The sequence below is a fragment of the Ziziphus jujuba genome, chromosome 10 (assembly GCF_031755915.1).
Source record: "Ziziphus jujuba cultivar Dongzao chromosome 10, ASM3175591v1".
Classification (NCBI taxonomy): domain Eukaryota; kingdom Viridiplantae; phylum Streptophyta; class Magnoliopsida; order Rosales; family Rhamnaceae; genus Ziziphus; species Ziziphus jujuba.
Window position 1 is genome coordinate 9,192,380 of NC_083388.1, and position 19,132 is coordinate 9,211,511.

The 19,132-nt window shown below is 30.7% G+C and overlaps 1 protein-coding gene across 1 annotated transcript; it reads left to right on the plus strand.

Moving 5' to 3' along the window:
- Positions 1-5,900: 5,900 nt before the first annotated feature.
- LOC107411032 (expansin-A6) lies at positions 5,901-8,716 on the plus strand. The gene is made up of 3 exons (XM_016018540.3): positions 5,901-6,175; positions 6,631-6,949; positions 7,952-8,716. The coding sequence occupies exons 1-3, from the start codon at positions 6,028-6,030 to the stop codon at positions 8,259-8,261; spliced, it is 777 nt and encodes a 258-aa protein (XP_015874026.2). The 5' UTR covers positions 5,901-6,027; the 3' UTR covers positions 8,262-8,716.
- Positions 8,717-19,132: the final 10,416 nt, after the last annotated feature.

Consider the following 19,132-nt stretch of genomic DNA (forward strand, 5'->3'; position numbering starts at 1 on the left):
TTACTCTTGATTTATCAAATCTGAACATATATAACCTGACAGGTAAAAAGACCCCGCTACACTCGATCCCTGCTTCATATCAAATCAAGCAAATTGTCTATTCAAGCAATGAAAAGCCATTAAAGTTAAAGTTAATGCTAAGTTTTCTATTAAAATATATTTACCAAATTGCGCAAGTGAAATGTTAAAGCTCTTTCAACACATAAAATTGAGTAGTCTTTGTAGTTAACGACAAAACCACTATTTTCTCATTCGCTGATCTTCATTGGAATCTTTTCATCCACATATATCAAAATGAAATAAAGTTGGAGTAAAAAAGTTACTTGCTATCTTATTTCTTTTATTTATTTATTTATTTGTCTCTTTTTGAATGTTTATTTTGAATGATATTATCCCAAAAATCCAAACACCCCCCCCCAAAAAAAAAAAAAAACTGTTTTTTCGGGTGAATAAAAGAAAAATTAAAAAAAAAAACTAATCCTAAAAATGACATTATATTATTACATACCCCTTCAAATGAATTTTAAGTTAGAGAAAAGACAATGTTATAAATTAGTGAATTATTTGTTAATTAACAATATTTTTAGTAAACGTCAATCAATGGTTTAGCCTGCATGGGCACTAGTATATGTTGGCATGTTGTCAAATGGAAACATTCCAAAAGCATATTGTAGGTATATAGCCACATCAAACAGTACCTGTTGTTATACATTAGTTTATATTTATTAACTCATAACATACCGTAAGCATTATTTTCAGCCCAAAAAAAAAAAAAAAAAAAAGCATTATATGGATGTCAACGAATATGCATGATTAATATTCCAACTAAACTGAGCCAGGACAAATGTATATGTATAATCAATTGTATTGAAGACTATCACTGAAAGATACAAGCTTAATAATTTTAACATAGGATTATCCATTTTAATAAATCATTTGAAATAACGTCCATATTATGAAGAAGTGATGTATACATAATTTTTTATTATAAAAAAGTTCAATTTTCATTCTTTATATTTTAATCAAATTTATGGAATTAGACTTTCTTAGTCAAAAAAATCAATACATAACATTTGTTTGTTAGTCAACACCATCATATTTAAAAAGTTACAAATTGACTAAAGCGTCCTATTAAATAAATCATATATAACATTTGGATTAGAAAAGATAAAAATGTACGTTTCGTTCAACATAAAAAGAGATTCTCCAAGTAGAAAGAAAAAATCAAATGAAAAGTTCAGCAATTACTAAATATAAAAAAAAAAAAAAATTATTATTATTATTATTATTATTATTATTGTACAAGCTAGGTAGGATACCCTGAAAGCTTTAAAATCCATAATTATCAGGAAAGATAATTTGTCCTGAATAATTTGATATCCGTGGTGTACAGCTTCTAACAAGATGGTTTTTTTTCCTAAAAAATAGGGATTGTAAGGCGAGCTCGGGACAAAGATTTAAAACCCGAATCAAGGATGGACAAGAACCAGGGAATAAACATCCTGGTTCAACCCGGTTCGGTGTATATATTTATTTATTTTTTATTTTTTATAATTTCATTTATGTAAAATATCATTTTTTTTTCTTTTCTTATAAACCCTAACACTAAGCCCTCAATTTTGGTTGCCGACATCATCTTGATATATTTTATTGTATTTTTGTTGCATTTTAGTTATTTTATTTACATTTTATTCATAAAATAAAATTTTTTAATCTAAATTTCTGAAAAAAAATTAAATGAATTATATATAAAAAAAAATGAGGGAAAACAGCCCTATTCCGTCCCCAACCCACCTTTGAAAAACAAGAAAAACCGCGGGGATGAGAATGAGATTTTAAAAGCCAGCCTATCTCGTCCTGCTTCATTGACATTTCTAATAATTATTGTATACAGTCTTTAGATTCATAAATAATTGTCATTAAAAAATAACATCAAATTCACTTAAACAATCCAAAAGGATTTCAAACTTTTAGATAATTTTAATGTGGAGAAAGTCTATTATGACGGAATCTCCGATTTAATAAAATCAAAAATAATTATGTGATTGAAATTAAATAATTAAATAAAATGATAATTAATATTTAAATTTAAATATAAAACTAGGATGTAATAAACTTAAGAATTTACTACATAAGAATCTCTAATTTAATAAAGTTAGGAATAACTTAGTTTGTAATAACCCCTAATGTTTATCTTTAAGTCCTAGATTCAAAAGCATAGTATAAAATACCCTCTCCTTAATTTATAAAACAAAAAAATCTTTTAATAAAAAAAATAAATGTTGATTACAGTTTCATACATCAATTTTATAATTTATATCATTAACTTTTTTTATTCAAAATTTAGATTTTTGAATTTATTGTAATTTAATATTTTTAACTTTTGACTAACAGAGTTTAAGAGCTGTGTCATATAATTGATATTAAATTCCAAAGTAAATGATACTAAAATGCAAAATTTTAAAACTAATTCTTCAAATTTTCATTTATAGTATTTTTTAATCTGAAATTTGATAAATTTTAATAACAATTAAATGACTTGCACCATTTTTAAAGAAAATAAAGGGTACACAGTACAAAATTTTATAAATATTTTGTAAGCATTTTATAGTTTGAAAATTAATACAGTTTAATATTAGAGATGTGAGATGATACTTAAATTTTATAGTTAAAAGTCAAATAAGATCTAAACTACAATAAATTTTAAAAAAAAATAAGGATTTAAATTGTCAAGCTGAAAATTTTGAGGGATAAATTATAAAACTCTAAAAGTTGGGGATACTAAAGTACAATAAATTTAAAAGATAAAAATGGAGATCTATCTCATTGTTTTCGTTTCCATTCTTATCAAACAAATGATAATCTCACGTCAATTATCTAAGGCTTGGTTTGGTATTTGATTCAAGCACTCCTAAAATTAATCCCACACGAAATATGGAGCATTTGTTTGTTTTGTGGAATTAAAGTTAGATTGATTATTTGAACATTAGACTTTAAAATAAGATAAAAGGTTGATTTAAAAAATCTGATTATTTTATAATTAAAACAAACAAAATTAAATCACTAAATTATAATCATTATTATACCATGTTATATATAAAACTATGATACAAGAATTAAAATTCGACAATAAATTAAACTCAAATAACAAATGCTATATAATAGTTTTCATAATTCATTATTTATTTTTAACAAGATTTTTGAATTTAGTTTAACATAAACAAGTTATCATACCATAACTATATATGAATTATTATTTTTTAAAAGATAAACTTATAAATGTTATGTTTATTTTAGTAATTGTAAAATTTATAACAATTCAACTTTATAAATTTTCAAATATTTATTTGTAATTTTTATAAATTGTAGCACTTCTAGCAACATAATTTACTTAGTATAATTCTAGAGTTATAAAGCTGATTCTTTTTACGTAAGAACTAAAACTATTTTTTTTTTTTTTTCAAATCCACAATAATACCAAACCAAGTTTAAAGATGATTTTTTTTATTATCATTTTTTAAACGACTCAAATTTTATCATTATGTTTAGAGATTGAAAAAAAAAAAAAAAAAGGAATAAGAATACCATCTAAATCCCAAAAATACTAAAGACTTGAGGTTTGACTCACCTGTAAACAGAAGCGTGGGACTATATCAATGCAAGAGTTGATGTTGTCGTGCCTAAGACAGAAAAAACCACCAAACATTTCATGGTAAAAACATTCACTTGCAAATTTAACAGCAAAAATAAAATAAAAAACAAAATAAAATAAAAATAATAATAAAAAAAAAAGGAGTAGCCTGAACTCTCCAAAGACAAAAAAGCAGACAGCCAGACACTGGAGGTTCACGTGGACGGTTGGCTTCCAATTATCTACAACTTTGACTTGTTGAGGTATAAATCAAGCTGAAATGATTGACGATCACATGGTTGCGAGTGAGATACACGCTCTAATCAGAAGTAATTATGATCCCTCTATCAGGCTGGTCCCTCATGCATCATATCACTAATCCCCCATTCCCTCCACTACGTGGACCAATCAAACTTGTCCACATTTCCTTGCTCCCTTACTCCTTCCGCGAACTAGAATCATAGCGGCATGGGGGGGAGGAAGAGTAGAAGATCATCTTATGAGGCTTCAAAGTTTGTCATTTAAATTCTTTTTTTTTTTTTTTTTAAGATCACCATCCAGATTCACATTTTTCTACAGATCGTGTGGCCCACAATCATTTGCTGAAGACCTACCCTCTTCCTCTATAGTTTTATTATTATACATTCGTTCCCAATTTATTGCTTTTAGTTTATTGGTCTTATTCTCTTTTTAAAGATCATTAACACAAACAAATTTCGTAGATTTGCTTGCTTTTTCATCCATATATATCAGATATGTACAAAATGTGTAATATATAATAAAGGCCTCCTATATATATATATATATATATAGGAGGCCACGAATTTACGGAACTATTTTCCCACCAAATTTTTTGGATTCATTTTTGTAATCCAATTTGAAATTACAGCACTTCCACAAAATCCAATTCTACTCTACTTTTGATGTAAATAGTTTGGTATGTTGACAAAGAAAGAAGGTTCCTAATGATTTTTTTTTTAAATGCAAAAAGAAAGAAAAAAAAAAAAAAAAAAGAGGATGATGATCAGCATGATCTTCTTTTGCACAAGATATAATGAGCATCCAATGCATTAAATAAATCCCACAGTTTAAAAGCATAAAGAAGAATAAAATGACTGTAATTCCGGGAACCAAACACACCAAAACATGAAAGTTGCAAATTCGCAAACGCATAGTGAGTGTGTTTATGCGCGTGTGGCTCGAGATCGTGAGTCTAGGTGGCCCCCACTTAACAGTTAAAAGCTCCGCCGGAGTATATGGCCCGCTGATTACGGGGATTAAGTGGCTCCCACCTCCACCTTGGCCCTGGGGTTTAGATCCTCTCTCTCTTTCTTTTCAATTTCATTATCTCAGTGTCTTCTAGTTGGCTGCTTCAGTGGGTCCCCCGCCCTCCTTCTCCGTTTTGTTATGCCTTAATCAGGATTTAAACTTGAACCTCCGATGGTCCATCGGATCTTTAGTGGACCCCACCAACAATTCTCCAATCACAGCCGCTCATCGCGCCTCTACTTCCGTATATTAACGCAGAGCCCTCTCCCCACTTTGGTTTCTTTTTGGGTACTACTTTCAGTACCCGATATATTTATTTGATTTCTCCTCATTTCTCATTTTTACCCTTTCGCCTTTCTCGTCTGATGTCCCACAACCAGAGCATGAGTTGACAGTAACATCCGAGGGTATTTTCGTCCGTCCGCTTAAAAACTGCGAAAGAGCGCTTCCACTATTCTTGTTTTATTGCTTTCGTCTGTATCTCTCTTTGTACAATTTTTTTTTTCCTTTTTTAATTTTTTTCTTATTTTTCAGATAATTTTATTTTTCCTTTATGAAGTTGCGTACGAGAAAACGTGTTACTACACAAAATGACAAATGAAACCGAGTAAATCGTTCTGGCTGCATTAGCAAACCAAATTTAAAAATAAAAATAAAAAATAAAAATTCCAGTATGCATAAATTTAATTTTAGATAAAAATGAAAAAGTAAAATACAGAGAGAAAAGTCATTTTCAACACTCGCTCGGTAAAGCGTCCGTGACACAGTCTCCCATGAACAAGGTGATAGGCTTCGTACCCAAAAGGCGGACCCCACATTATCCGTACAAACTTCAAATACAATTCGAACGTGAAAATACGCGCGAAGGAGGAGAGATTGGTTGTGGTTGAGAAAAACAGTCTTAAATTCACGACGGGAGGGAAATCAGTGAAGGGCAAGTTTGGAAATTCAGAAAATGGCCCCTGGTACCGCCACGCCCAATAAGTAGTCCACCCATCCTTTCCCTGAACCCTCATCCCCCAATTTCTCTCTCTAGCTCACTCTTTTCTCTCTTTTTCTCTCCGTGTTGGTTTTTTTTCTTCTTTTTTTTTCTTTTTTTGTTAGTGTTTGTTTGGTAGGAAAAGAAAATGGCTATAGGGAATGTGGCTTGCATTATCACTCTTATCTCGTTAATGTGGATGGCTGAAGCTAGAATTCCAGGGGTTTACACAGGGGGTTCATGGGAAAGCGCTCATGCAACCTTCTATGGAGGTTCTGATGCCTCTGGCACCATGGGTAAGTTACTATCTAACCCTTTTCACTGTCTTCCTGTATCTGCATTTTCCACCATCACTTTTTGCCTTAGCTCTTTTTTCCCCATTTGTCCATTTGTTCATTTTTAGTTCAAGTACAAATTTGCAGAATAATCCTGTGTCTCCGTTCAATTTGGCTCTAATCTTTGACGCATTACTAGTCTGTGTCATACTCTCTGGTGTCGCTTTGTTTTCTGGTTAGCGTTGAATTTCCACATTCCCTTCAGAGTTAAAGAACGCTTAGATGATTATCTACTATTTTTTTTCAATGCATTTGTTAATTATTTGGTAAAATTTTCGGAACCCATTTCTCCTAATTGTCTGCATTACCAAGTTTTAGAGTCAAACGTGAAATTGTGGAGAAATTCTTCCATTTTCTTCCCCAGAATTTAATTGAAAAGTAAGCACTAATTCTTTTAATGCTTGTAATGCTCACAGGAGGAGCTTGTGGTTATGGTAATCTTTACAGCCAAGGCTACGGTGTGAACACGGCAGCACTGAGCACAGCACTGTTCAATAATGGACTCAGCTGCGGCGCCTGTTTCGAGATCAAATGCGCAAACGACCCAACGTGGTGCCACTCCGGCAGCCCATCGATCTTCATCACCGCCACTAACTTTTGCCCACCAAACTTTGCACTCCCAAACGACAATGGAGGCTGGTGCAACCCTCCTCGCCCTCACTTTGACCTCGCCATGCCCATGTTCCTTAAGATCGCCGAGTACCGTGCTGGTATTGTCCCAGTTGCTTACCGAAGGTAAAAAAAAAAAAAAGAACTTTTATCTTTGCTCTGTTTTCGCATTTTACTTCTATATTTGCTCTGTTTTTGCTTTTGGAAAGCTAATTTTTTTATTTGTTTTTGTTTTTTTGTCCTTTTTGGAAGTTTCTATTAGGATTGATCTTTAGTTTAAGAATTAATGTTTCTCACATTGAGTTTTTGCTTTTCCAAAGCAGAGGAAATAGCTTCCAAATCGTTCCAAAGTATAGTTTTGCCATAGTTTTAGTGTTTTTAATTTCTTTTTTTTTTTTAAAAGTGAATCTTAAATGCCCTTTGTTTTTTTTTTATTTTTTATTTTTGTTGTATTTTTCCTTTCACTTTATATGGTTGATAGATCCGTGGTCCATAACTCCATATGGGTCGGATTCTGGTAGCTAGCAATGGTTATTGCTTTTTGTCAGAAAATCGCAGAGCATTGACAATCAACCAATTGACCAAAATATCCGTTTTATTTATCCCAAAATCTAACTTTGGGAGGCAAATTGTGTGAACAGATGACTGTTTGTTTGGTCGTTCGTTATAAGTGATCGTTGCTTGCTGGCGCGGCTGATTTTTTTTTTTAGGCGTTTGGACCGTTTTTAGTCACTTTCCGCGGTTTGTTTTGACCCAATTTGTCCCAATCTTTTCAGTAAAAAAACAAATAAAACGTCTCTCTATGTATTTAACTCAAACGGTGACGTTTGCCAACTAAATATTTTATTTATTTATTTTTAATATTTTAAATTCTTTATTATTTTTTAACCTCCTTGATTACTGTGTACCCGTACTTGTATAATAACTTTTTGACCAGGTGGACATTGTATCATTGCGTCTGTATGTACACGACCCCACACACGAAACACGAAGCACAGTCTCCGAAAGTCCGAAGAGACTCCTTCCCACACTAAAATCACGGACCGCGTTGCACGCTATATCAAACTCCAGTACTGAAATTACGGATTTGCCCTGACGGGTTTTTTTTTTGGGTTGTTAATTACGCAGGGTGCCATGCCGAAAGCCTGGTGGAATCAGGTTCACGATCAACGGTTTCCGTTACTTCAACCTGGTTTTGGTATCGAACGTGGCGGGTGCAGGGGATATCGTGCAAGTGAGTGTGAAGGGTTCGAAAACGGGTTGGATGACCATGAGCCGTAACTGGGGTCAAAACTGGCAGTCAAACGCCGTTTTGGTGGGCCAGTCTCTGTCTTTCAGGGTTAGAGCGAGTGATCGAAGGCAATCCACCTCGTGGAACATAGTCCCGGCTAATTGGCAGTTCGGTCAAACTTTTAGCGGCAAGAATTTCAGAGTCTAAATTAATAAATAATTAAAAAAAAAAGTTTAACCGAGAAAATATTTATAAAAAAAAAAAGTCTAAGGACACTTTGGAGATTTCGCGCCATAATGTTATTTCCCTTTTTACCCTTTCTTGGCGCCAAATTTGTCTTTTTTTTTTTTTGGGTTAAATGTTTTTCATTTTGACTGGGTGTTGGAGGGTTTGCTGACAAGGGAAGAGAGAGAAGTGTTTTGTTTATTTTTAATGTTTTTTCATAACATTTTGATTGGTGGGTTTGGATGAAAGTGTGAAGTGGTAAGAGTAAGAAAGTGGGGAAAATTTTAGGTTTGGGGGGGGTGGTTGAAGAGGCTGAGGCGGCAGCAGAAAAATCATGTAGCCCGCAGCCTAATAGTATAATAGTAGGGAACATATTGTAATATCGTATATCATTACATATTATATATGTGCAAGAGAAGTGTATTATTCTACTACTATCCACTTTTGCAAATTTGGGCCGGTTCATTTTCTCCTGGGTTATACTATCCACTTTTGATTTGATGTCATCTTTAATCTCTTTTGCAAAACAATTCTTGCAAATTAAACGATCCAAAAAAGATGAATAATTTTTGAGCAGTTAAGGTCGTATTTTATATGAGTCAAATGAGATTCTTTAAGTTGGTAGCTAGCTCATTTATATTATTATAATAAAGAAATATGGAATTCAAACACTGAAATAGAAAAAAATTATCATAAATGATAAAAAAAAAAATCTATATTTCATTTAGAGTTAAACGATAAAAAAATATCTATATTTCATTTATACTTAAAAAGTAATGTTTTCGACCAAAAAAGTTCGAATTGGTTTTGGAACGCAAAGTATAGTACTTGCCTTGAAAAGGAGAAGTTTCCATTTAATTTCCAAAAAAAGAGATTAAAGATGACATCAAATCAAATTCCCATGTAGGAGCCAAAGAGTATCTTCCTTGCTCTTGTAATACCTTTCTATTTTTCATTATTATTATTATTTTATTTTTTGGTACAGAGAGATTCAAATTCAGTAGGCCCTTATAGTACATAATGGCATGAATGCGCCAAAGGAAAATTGTTAGGCAGTAGGTGAAAAAACATTTATACTTCATTTAAAATTGAAAAGCCATCTATAGTACCCAAAACAAAACTAAAAATAATAATAATAATAAAAAAATAAAAAATCTACGTTATATTTTAAAGTATTTTTTACGAGAAACTTCCAAGAATGTTCTTAGCTGGCTTCACAACCAATTTTCACATTCTCTTGTATATCTTTTGGGTAGATATGTCTGCATATCTTCCTTCTATTTCTCATCTACCATCGTTCTTTTTAACCGGTGAATCTCTTGAAAGAAATCAATATAAAAATAAATGAAAACCATTAATTTAATTGTTGTGGGAAACAAAATTCGGACCCAAACTTCCAAAAGGGTCACATCAAAAAGGAATTGCGCAAACCAAACAAGCACATGGGTGGGGTTGGAGGCTTTGATGCTCTTCTTCACATGTGAGCTGAAAAGATTTTCTCTTCCACTTTCTTTTTATTTTTATTTTTTATTAATCATTTATTTTGGTACAAAATTATGGGACAAAAGTGATCAACTTAGGATTCTATCTTTCCCAAAAAGGGAAAAACAAAGTAGGGCTTTGGATTCCATTAGCAACATTTTCTTTCATTTTTGGTTGTGCGTCCTTGCTGTAAAATTGCTTTTCAGAGTAGAGAAAGAAGATGATTCCTCGTGATATGGGGCTATTGGGCTCATCATAAGCCAACGGTGGTTATCAGTTGGTTGCTTAGAATAGATCCATCAAATCCAGCTTGAAACATATCTAAAAAGTTCGTACAAATTGTAGGCCCCATTTTTTTTCCCAGTTTCTGAATTTCACGAGCCAATCTGTAGCTAAGAATTGATATTATATTCATGATTATGCCATAAATAACTAATAATGAAGATTTATATTTGCACATATGATTTCTATTTTATTCTTTAGAAAAAGAATTTTAAATTTTTCAATGCTAAATTTTTTAACAGTAGAATTATTCATTACTTGCATAATTATATTCTAACAAAAAGCAATTTTTCACTACAAGTCGTTTATCAAAATTAAGCTTTTAATTGTAATTTACAAAAAAATTAGTAGTTGCTTAAAAGCCAATAAAGAATAAAATTTATTCTACTCTAAGGTAAAGTGTATGATTTGCTTTTGCATTCATTTAAGCATCCCAAGTAAAGAACTAATGAGACTGGTCTAGATGGTACATCCCTTAAAAAAAAAAAAAAATGATCACGATTAATGTCTGATTAATGTCTACTTTCAGAAAATCTATCAGACAATATAACTCAACAAATATTTAATTAATTATGTTTATGTTAATTTTTTAAAATAAGAAAATAAATAGATACATTTTTTTCTTTTTTCTTTTTTAAGAAAACATATCAGAGCTAAAACTTTAAGCAACAGTATCAATACATAAATCATTTATAATTGCAGGCATTAACCAAGCAGGGAAAACCTCCTACCAAGACTCCATTTCAGAAATAGAAAAGAGCATGCCTACCAAGGAGATGAGCAACTTTATTTGAAGCACTGCGCTTATATATAAGAACACGTAAAAGAACCAACAGAAAATAGCAGATTCATAATAGAAAAGCATAAACATGAAGAGAATGGGCACCCTCATTGACCAATCTAACAGCCACCTAACATAAATTTGTAATATAAATTAATTAGCTTAAATCAAAATTAAAAACTAAATTTTCAATCACATGTAAATAAATTTTTTTTATTATGTATTTTATATATGTTTTACAATTTTGATACGGATAACCCATATAAGCCCCAAAAAACACCTCCTTCTTTTTAAATTAAAAATTGTTGTGATGATTAAAACCCAAATAGACCACAAAAATGGTCTCCACCTGGCATAAACACTCTCTAATGACCTGTCTGGTGTAAAGTGATATAAATACTCTTATCATATCACAATGATTTTTTCCAACTGGGATGGTTATTTTACAAAACAAGATAATTACACTGGGAGAACAGCTTGAATGGAACGACATTCCAACCATTTAATGACATGTGTTTCTATTAATTTGAGTTTATTCACTTTGGTTTAGTTTCTGTTTGGTATGAGGGAAGAATAAAAGGAAGGAAAGGAAGGGATAAAAAAGATAAGGGATGGGAAAATGTTGAAGTTGTTTGGTATGGATGTAGAAAGGGAATGATGCAAAGTTGGAAAGAAAATATTCAATCTAAAACAATCCCTCCTAAGTGGAGGGATTTAAGAAAGGAAAGTTTACTTTCCTCTCTTTTATATTTTGTTAAACTCATATATTTTCAATTTTAGCAAGTACTATTTTTAATTTTTTTTTTCCAACTCTAGTATTTTTTTCCTCAAAATTTTTTTTTATTTCTTTTTATGAATATTCATATATATATATATATATATATATATAGATATATACACATATATTCTAGTTCAATCTGTTTTTTTTTTTTATAAATTTGTTTTCTTTATATTTTTAATTTAAAAAACAATTTTCAATTTCTTTTGTTATATTTTTCCACTCATGTCTTCCTTATTTTTTTTATTATCACTTCTATGTCCTGTTTTTCCCTTAAATTGTTGTATTTTTTTTATACATATATTCATAATTTTTTTAATTAAATATTTTTTCAAAAAATTATTTTCCTTATAATATTTAATACAAAAATCATAAATATGTTTTTGATTATTTTAGAAACAACTTTATCAAAAGCCATCTTTTGAACAAGATTGGGACCTTGGCTTGCCTATTGAATTAGGATTGATGTCAAGACCCGTCCAAGATTCTTCACCGGAATTTTAGATAAGTCCTGATCTCAAGGAAATCCTACCAGACATTCCAATAGAAAATCCGGCAGAATCTCCCCTAAAGGTTGGACTTATCACAAATTTTCTACACTGAGAACACATTTCTATATACATCACCTTATTCCTCCCATCTTACTACAATTTATTTCCACAATAATCAACACTTTCATAAATTAAACAGAAAACTAATGCAGTATTTAATAAAATAGATCTAATATAGTATACAGAGCATCATAAGGTACAATTAAGTATGAGAGTTATACAACATAAGATGGAAAGAAATATTACAAATAGAAATAAATGAAAAGAAAAGAACTCCTCAAAACACGACAGCAACGAAGGTCAAGCTCACTCCGGAGGAACGTCTACCAATCCTTATACCTAGAGGAATGGATTTAAAAATATGAGATACTAATTATCTCAGTGAGTGACCTTATCTACTATACAACTATAATAGTAACAATAGTCATAGTACATTTAAATAGTTAAGAATAAATAAGTAAATAAATAATAATTAATTAAAAATAATATTTTCTCTCAAAACCCTCACCATTCACTCCGTTAGAAAAGTTTTCCTTTTAAAACATTTTCGCAAAACCCAATCTTTTATGCCCCAAAAATCAAGGAATAATTAATTTAATAAATAATTAAATAATCCAAATACAAATAAAATATAATAAAATAATTTAAAATACTTGCATTAAAGAAATATAATATAAAAGTGAAATTAAATATATAATTCGTAAAATTTGATTTAATAAATCAAAATAAACAGTGTCAAAAATATAATTTAAATAATTACAAACAATCATGTAAAATAAGTGGTAAAAAAAATTATAAACTCATTTTAAAATATTCAACCAATCTATATAATAAAAATATGGCAAGATGCATTTTAAAAACATTGATTTAAAATAAGTGACATAAAATATGGATAAATACATTTTAGAAAATACTAACTGGAAATAGGTGATAAAACAAGTTAAATACATTTAATTCAAATACAACTTTAAAACTTTAGGATTTGAAATTTATATCTGAAAAATAATACTTGACGCACCACATTATATACCAGTGATACCCTACAATACTGAGCACTGTCCGACGGGAGGTTAACAAGATAAACTTGCATATGGTTGCTTTGACGTCCCGACAACGTCGCTGCTTAAACCGTTATCGCAGCCATGAAGGGGGAAGGCTTATGTGCACTATATAAAACTTGCCTGCCCTTGGTCCGATGGCAACTCACGGGAAACATTACAACTTGCGTGCTCATCTACATATACAATACAGAACACCAGTACTGTATGAGTGCGTTTAAAACAAATAACCATATTATTTTAAAAATAATAATTTTTCCAAAACTCACTGTGGGAATTATATTATTTTTCAAATTTACATTCCCGCATTTTTCTTTAATATCACCAACATAAATCCATCGATAATATATAATTTTTTCCATATCATAAAATCCATCAGATAATATTTCAAGTGCAAAAATATATATTTTGAAAGCACCATAACTTAAACCAATATTTTTCTTGAAATTTTTAAAATCAAATCATGCCAAAAATAATATTAAAACCACATGAAATTCATATATTCTTAAAATAATGTAAATGCATTTGTTATGCATTATAAAATCAACATCAAACTCAACAATAATTAATTAAAAACCTTAAATCATAATTCTTTTAAAATCCCAAATATATTTTTGGCAATAACACATATATTAAAACCATCATAAATCGGCATTGTAAACTTAAATGGAAATTTCTTCGAATATTAAATATATATTAAAATTCACATGAAAACATTTCTAATTACATAATATTCCAACAATAAAATTTAACAATTATTAACAAAATCCCATATCCATAAAATTCTTGAAATCAAAATATTTCTTAATGCACAATTAATTATAATTCATTCAATTTTGGCATCAAAATTTCAAATATAAATTTACTAAATATTCAACACATAAGACATATTCTTCAAATAACCAATTAACACAATATATATATATATTTTAACATCTCAAAATAATTTTGAAGGTGGGTCACTCACCTCGAGCATGCAATTAAACCAAGATCCTCCATAGGATCAATTCTACAATTCACACGTGTTCCTAAAACATTGACAATACACAAACCGATTAAATTAATATTTTAATTGGATAACTTATACACGGTTAGCCTGGAGGATTTAACACAAACGTTAACAAAAATTTGTGAGTAATATACCAAAATGAAGCTTATGGAACGAGGATCACGGATTGAGACTTACCTCCCTGAGATTGGACCCGTGGTGGCCGGAATCTTGTTAGAAAGCTCTAGGAATTCAAGTCCTCGATTCTCTCAACCCGTCGTGAATTGGAGGAAAGTGACCTCATATTTGGGTTTAGGGAGGTCGAATTAGTGGGGAAGGATAGGTGGGGTGATTGGAAACTCACCGAAATTAGTTTTTCCGGTGAGCCGCCTTGGTCACCAAAATCCGCCACCTCTGGCGGTGCGTCCGGAGGACATTGGCTATGAAACTTGGTGAAGTGGTAGGTCTAGTGATGGGTAACTCAACGGGACCGACAGTGAGGCAAACCGAGGTCTGGTTTGGGAGATATCGGTTAGAGAAGGAAATCGACCACTCACTGAAAAATGTCCCGATCCGGGCGCATTGTAGGCAATCTGATCATGATTTTTGGCTGGCCGACCGGTTTTTAGGTGGGCTTCAAGCTGGAGTGGCGCATGTGGCTTAGAAATGACCAGACGACGATCAACGGTGGTGGCTTCTCTCCCTCTCTCTCTCTCCTCCCCTCTTTCTCTCTCTTCCCCCGGCCCACATGTGTTTTGGCCAAAATAAAAGCCACCCGTGGGTGATACTGTTCACTCACGGGATTAGCTAAAACACAACACGTGGCACACACTGTTTACTCAAGCCAAAATATATTAAAATATTGGTATTTGGAAAACTTTGCATGTCCATAACTTTCAAACCACATGTTCAAATCGGACGTGCCGCTAGTCTATGAACTTGTATCAACGAGTACTTGACAACCATGCATGAGTCAAAGCTCAAGTTTGCACGAACAAAAAGTCAACTCCGGCATCCCTTGGATAGTTTGGACCTCAACTTGTCTTCCTCGTAACTCTCAAACGATAGCTTTATTTTTTATGTGCTATTAGTCTACGAACTCAGATCGATGTGTATTCCGCAACGGGGCCTCAGCCAACGTGAAATTCTATCCAGAACAAAAAGACGAAATTTTGACCCACTCGGTCAACGGTCAACCTCAATCAGTGTGCAAAAATTCCGATGTACTTCAAGACGGGGTGTTACAATTGAGGATTTCCTAAACGAATTTGGAATTGAAGACTGTCAAAATAGGTTTGAGATTGGAGATTGCTTGAAAGGGATAAATGGGATCCTAGGACCAATCGAACGTGACTAGATCTCAAAATCAATCGAATGATACCAGGGCTTGGATCACCCGAACAAAATCGTATCCCAGGATAGATTGAACGAACCGATATTAGAATCGATTTAAAAAAAATAAAAAAAAATATATGATTAAATATACATTATATGAATAAAAAAATTTTTGGACAAAAAACAATTAACTAAATAAAGTAAATTAATTATTCTATTAATGATTCTCGTACAATAATATCATTTTAAATAATAAAAAACTTTAATGATAATTTAATGAATTAATGATTAAAAAAATACAATCGAACAATTAAAATAAAAAAATTATTGGACAAAAAACAAGTAATTAAATAAAGGAAATCAATTATTCTATTGATGATTCTCATATGATATCGTTTTAAAAAATAAAAAGCATTAATGATAATTTGATGAATTAGTGATTAAAAAAATGAAATCGAACAATTAAATTTTTTTTCCCATTCTATATCAAAGAATGAAAACTAGTCATTCATATCATATCAAACAAGATAAAGGAAATCTTTGGTGCATGTTAATGCAATTTTATTTTAAAAAAACATAAACAAAAAAAGAAGTGATAGACATAAATTTTTCTATCCCGCCGTCTACTATCTATATGTACTACCAAATACAGGCCAAGTGTATACCATTCTGAATTTAATTATTATATGGAATTCTGTAGCTGTTGATTGCACATGTTTATGAAGTGGTAGTAAATTTTTCTATACTGAAGGCCTACGACTAAAATTATCAAATAATGATTATAAATATAAAATATTTTTTTAATAAATAATGAATACTTTTGAACCATGTTACTCCATTAATTGATAGCTTTGTCATGTAAGGTTTAATATATTATAGATTTATAAGTACTCAATTAACAAATATGATTCGCAGAGGATGCAAAGATGGACTAGAGGTATACTAACTCAAATAGTCCATAGATGACGAATCCCACTGAAAGACTCATTTTTACTCAGAAAAAACAAAACAAAAAATAGCGGTTATGATAGATACAAGTGAATTTATTATTGTAAAATTGATAATTGATAGTATCTAGAAATTTCGATCAACAAAATGGAAGTGAGCTACAAAATGTATTATAAATTTATACATACACAACTTAAAAATTGTGGAAGCTTTAATAACAAATGTGTATATATATATATATATATATATATATGGAAGTTTAAAAATGTCAAATTATAAGTGGATGGTGATGATGAAACCATGTGCAATTAACTTATTGAGTTTTGTAATCACCACAAATATGCGTTCTGATCAGGGTAGTGATCTTTTAAAATGAACAGTAATGTGTTTTTGTGTTGATTTTCCTCCATGTTATTTATTATCTTATGCTTTTTCACTCACATTTACAAATGGTAAAACTTATATAATGGTGTTAATTTGGACTCAAAGTGATGATCCTTGACTCAGTTCTTACAACAATAATATATACATTTAGAATCATATCAAAATGATCAAATTATTTTAACATCTCAAATTTTTTTTTCGTTTTCTTAATCCTTGGATTAAATCAAGAATTAAGATTTAAAATTCAAAAATTGGTTAAATATGAGTTTAGTAACATATTAAAACTCTATTAAAAGAAAGTGAACCCTATGAGGATATGATAATTAATTAATGCAATTTTAAATGTTAACATTTGATGTGATGTAATGACTTAATGAAGTCCTAACATTAATTCTAATAGAGTCAAACTCATATAAGGACAACTTAAAAGTTTTAACTTCAGAATTTTTCTTTATTAATTATCCTTGAATCACATCAATTGTTAGGATTTACAATTAAAAAAGTAGTCAAATATGGGCTTAGTTGCCTACTAAAATCCTATTTTGGGAAAGTAAATCCTATGGAAATTTGGTGATTATTAAATATAATTTTAAATCTCAACCCTTGAAGCAATTTAATAATTGAAAAATGAATCATCCTAAAATTAATTATCTGATTTGAAGCTGACTATATATATGTACAAAAGTGTTGAAAATAAAAATAATAATGCTAAACTTGTCAAAATGTTCACTAAATTTATTTATCAAATGATGTGGCAGATGATATGACAACATTTAATTGGTTTATTTATTTAATTTATCTATTCATGTTAAGGTTCAACCAGTCTCAAAGATTAAATTGACTATCAATATTCAGCAACCTAAGTCTTGTATAATTCATTGGAGAACCATTTTGCATTTTCCAATGGCAATGAGAATTTTTTTACCGAATTGTTGTCCGATATATAAAAAATGATTCTGCAAAAATGCAGGAAACTTTCATCATGCTAACTACCTAACATCCATCCCCTTTGCTTTCTAAACAGAAAATCAGATTAAAATAAAAGGAATATTTAGTAAATCATAACTAATAGAAAAAGTTATGTTTATTATTTATATATATTTCATAATTTTAACAGAAGAAAGTTATATACAAAGCTAATAAAAAAGCCATAAGCACCACATATATAATAAATTCCATATTCAGGTAAAAAAAGGAAAAATTGCACAAAACTCACTCACGGTGATAGAGAAACCTAAAATAAAATTAAAGAAATGAAAACCTCCTTTCAATAGTAGTAGCCGACATCACCACGAGATGCCGGCCGGTGTAACGTTGAATTTTAAAACGTTATGGTTAATTTAAAGCGGAGGTAGAATATTCAATGGAATTTTTTTTTTTTTTTTTAAAAATGAAAATTCTGCTTCCTCTATTTCGATGAAAATCAAACATTTTGCACTGAAATAAAAACCAAACATTACGTTAAATTTGAGGAATATTGCTGAGGTAGGGAGAAAGATAGTTTCAGAGAAGGGTAAGATTGTTCATATGTAAAGTGGGTATTTACAGGTACAAGACAAGAGCGTGGCTTTTGTATTTAAAGCCAAACCCATTTTGCTTTTGTCTGACATAAAATAAAAAAAGAAAAAAAGAAAAAAAAAATGATCTTGTTGAGGTGATAATTTGAATATATATGTTGATAAAAATGATTTTTGACATTTTTCTGATTGGTTGGCGTGAACTTTGTTACCTATTTGATATTTTGCTGTGGTCTTGTACAAGTTTCGCTTGCATGTTTGTTGCCAGCTATCCATATTCCTTTTCCATGATGGTCATTAAATACATAGCATATATATTATATGGTAGTTAATTTTTCCATGAAAGGAAAATGATTGTTCTTCCTTTCCCTGTGAAAATTTTTACCACTGCTTTTGAAATTGCAGGGTTTAAAGGCTGTTGTAGCTTCAACCACTAAATGATCAGAATCATATTTATGAGAGGGACGACCCAGTGAACAACCAAAGGACAGCGCGCAGCTGCGTGGAAATTGCGCTAGACTTAAAACCATGACAGGATGAGGAAAGGAAGGATCACTGCATGCAGGCTTTACCTGTGCTGGTGTTAATATGTTTCTGAAAAAGGTACAAATTAAGTTGGGTGTGCATAGGTGTGAAGGATATACCATTGGGCCTATTTTATTTGTGGTTGAAAGTCTGATTAAAATGTTAAGAGAAGTTAGCACAGTGATATGCCATTGCCATTCACACCAATTATAAGATGTGAGTTC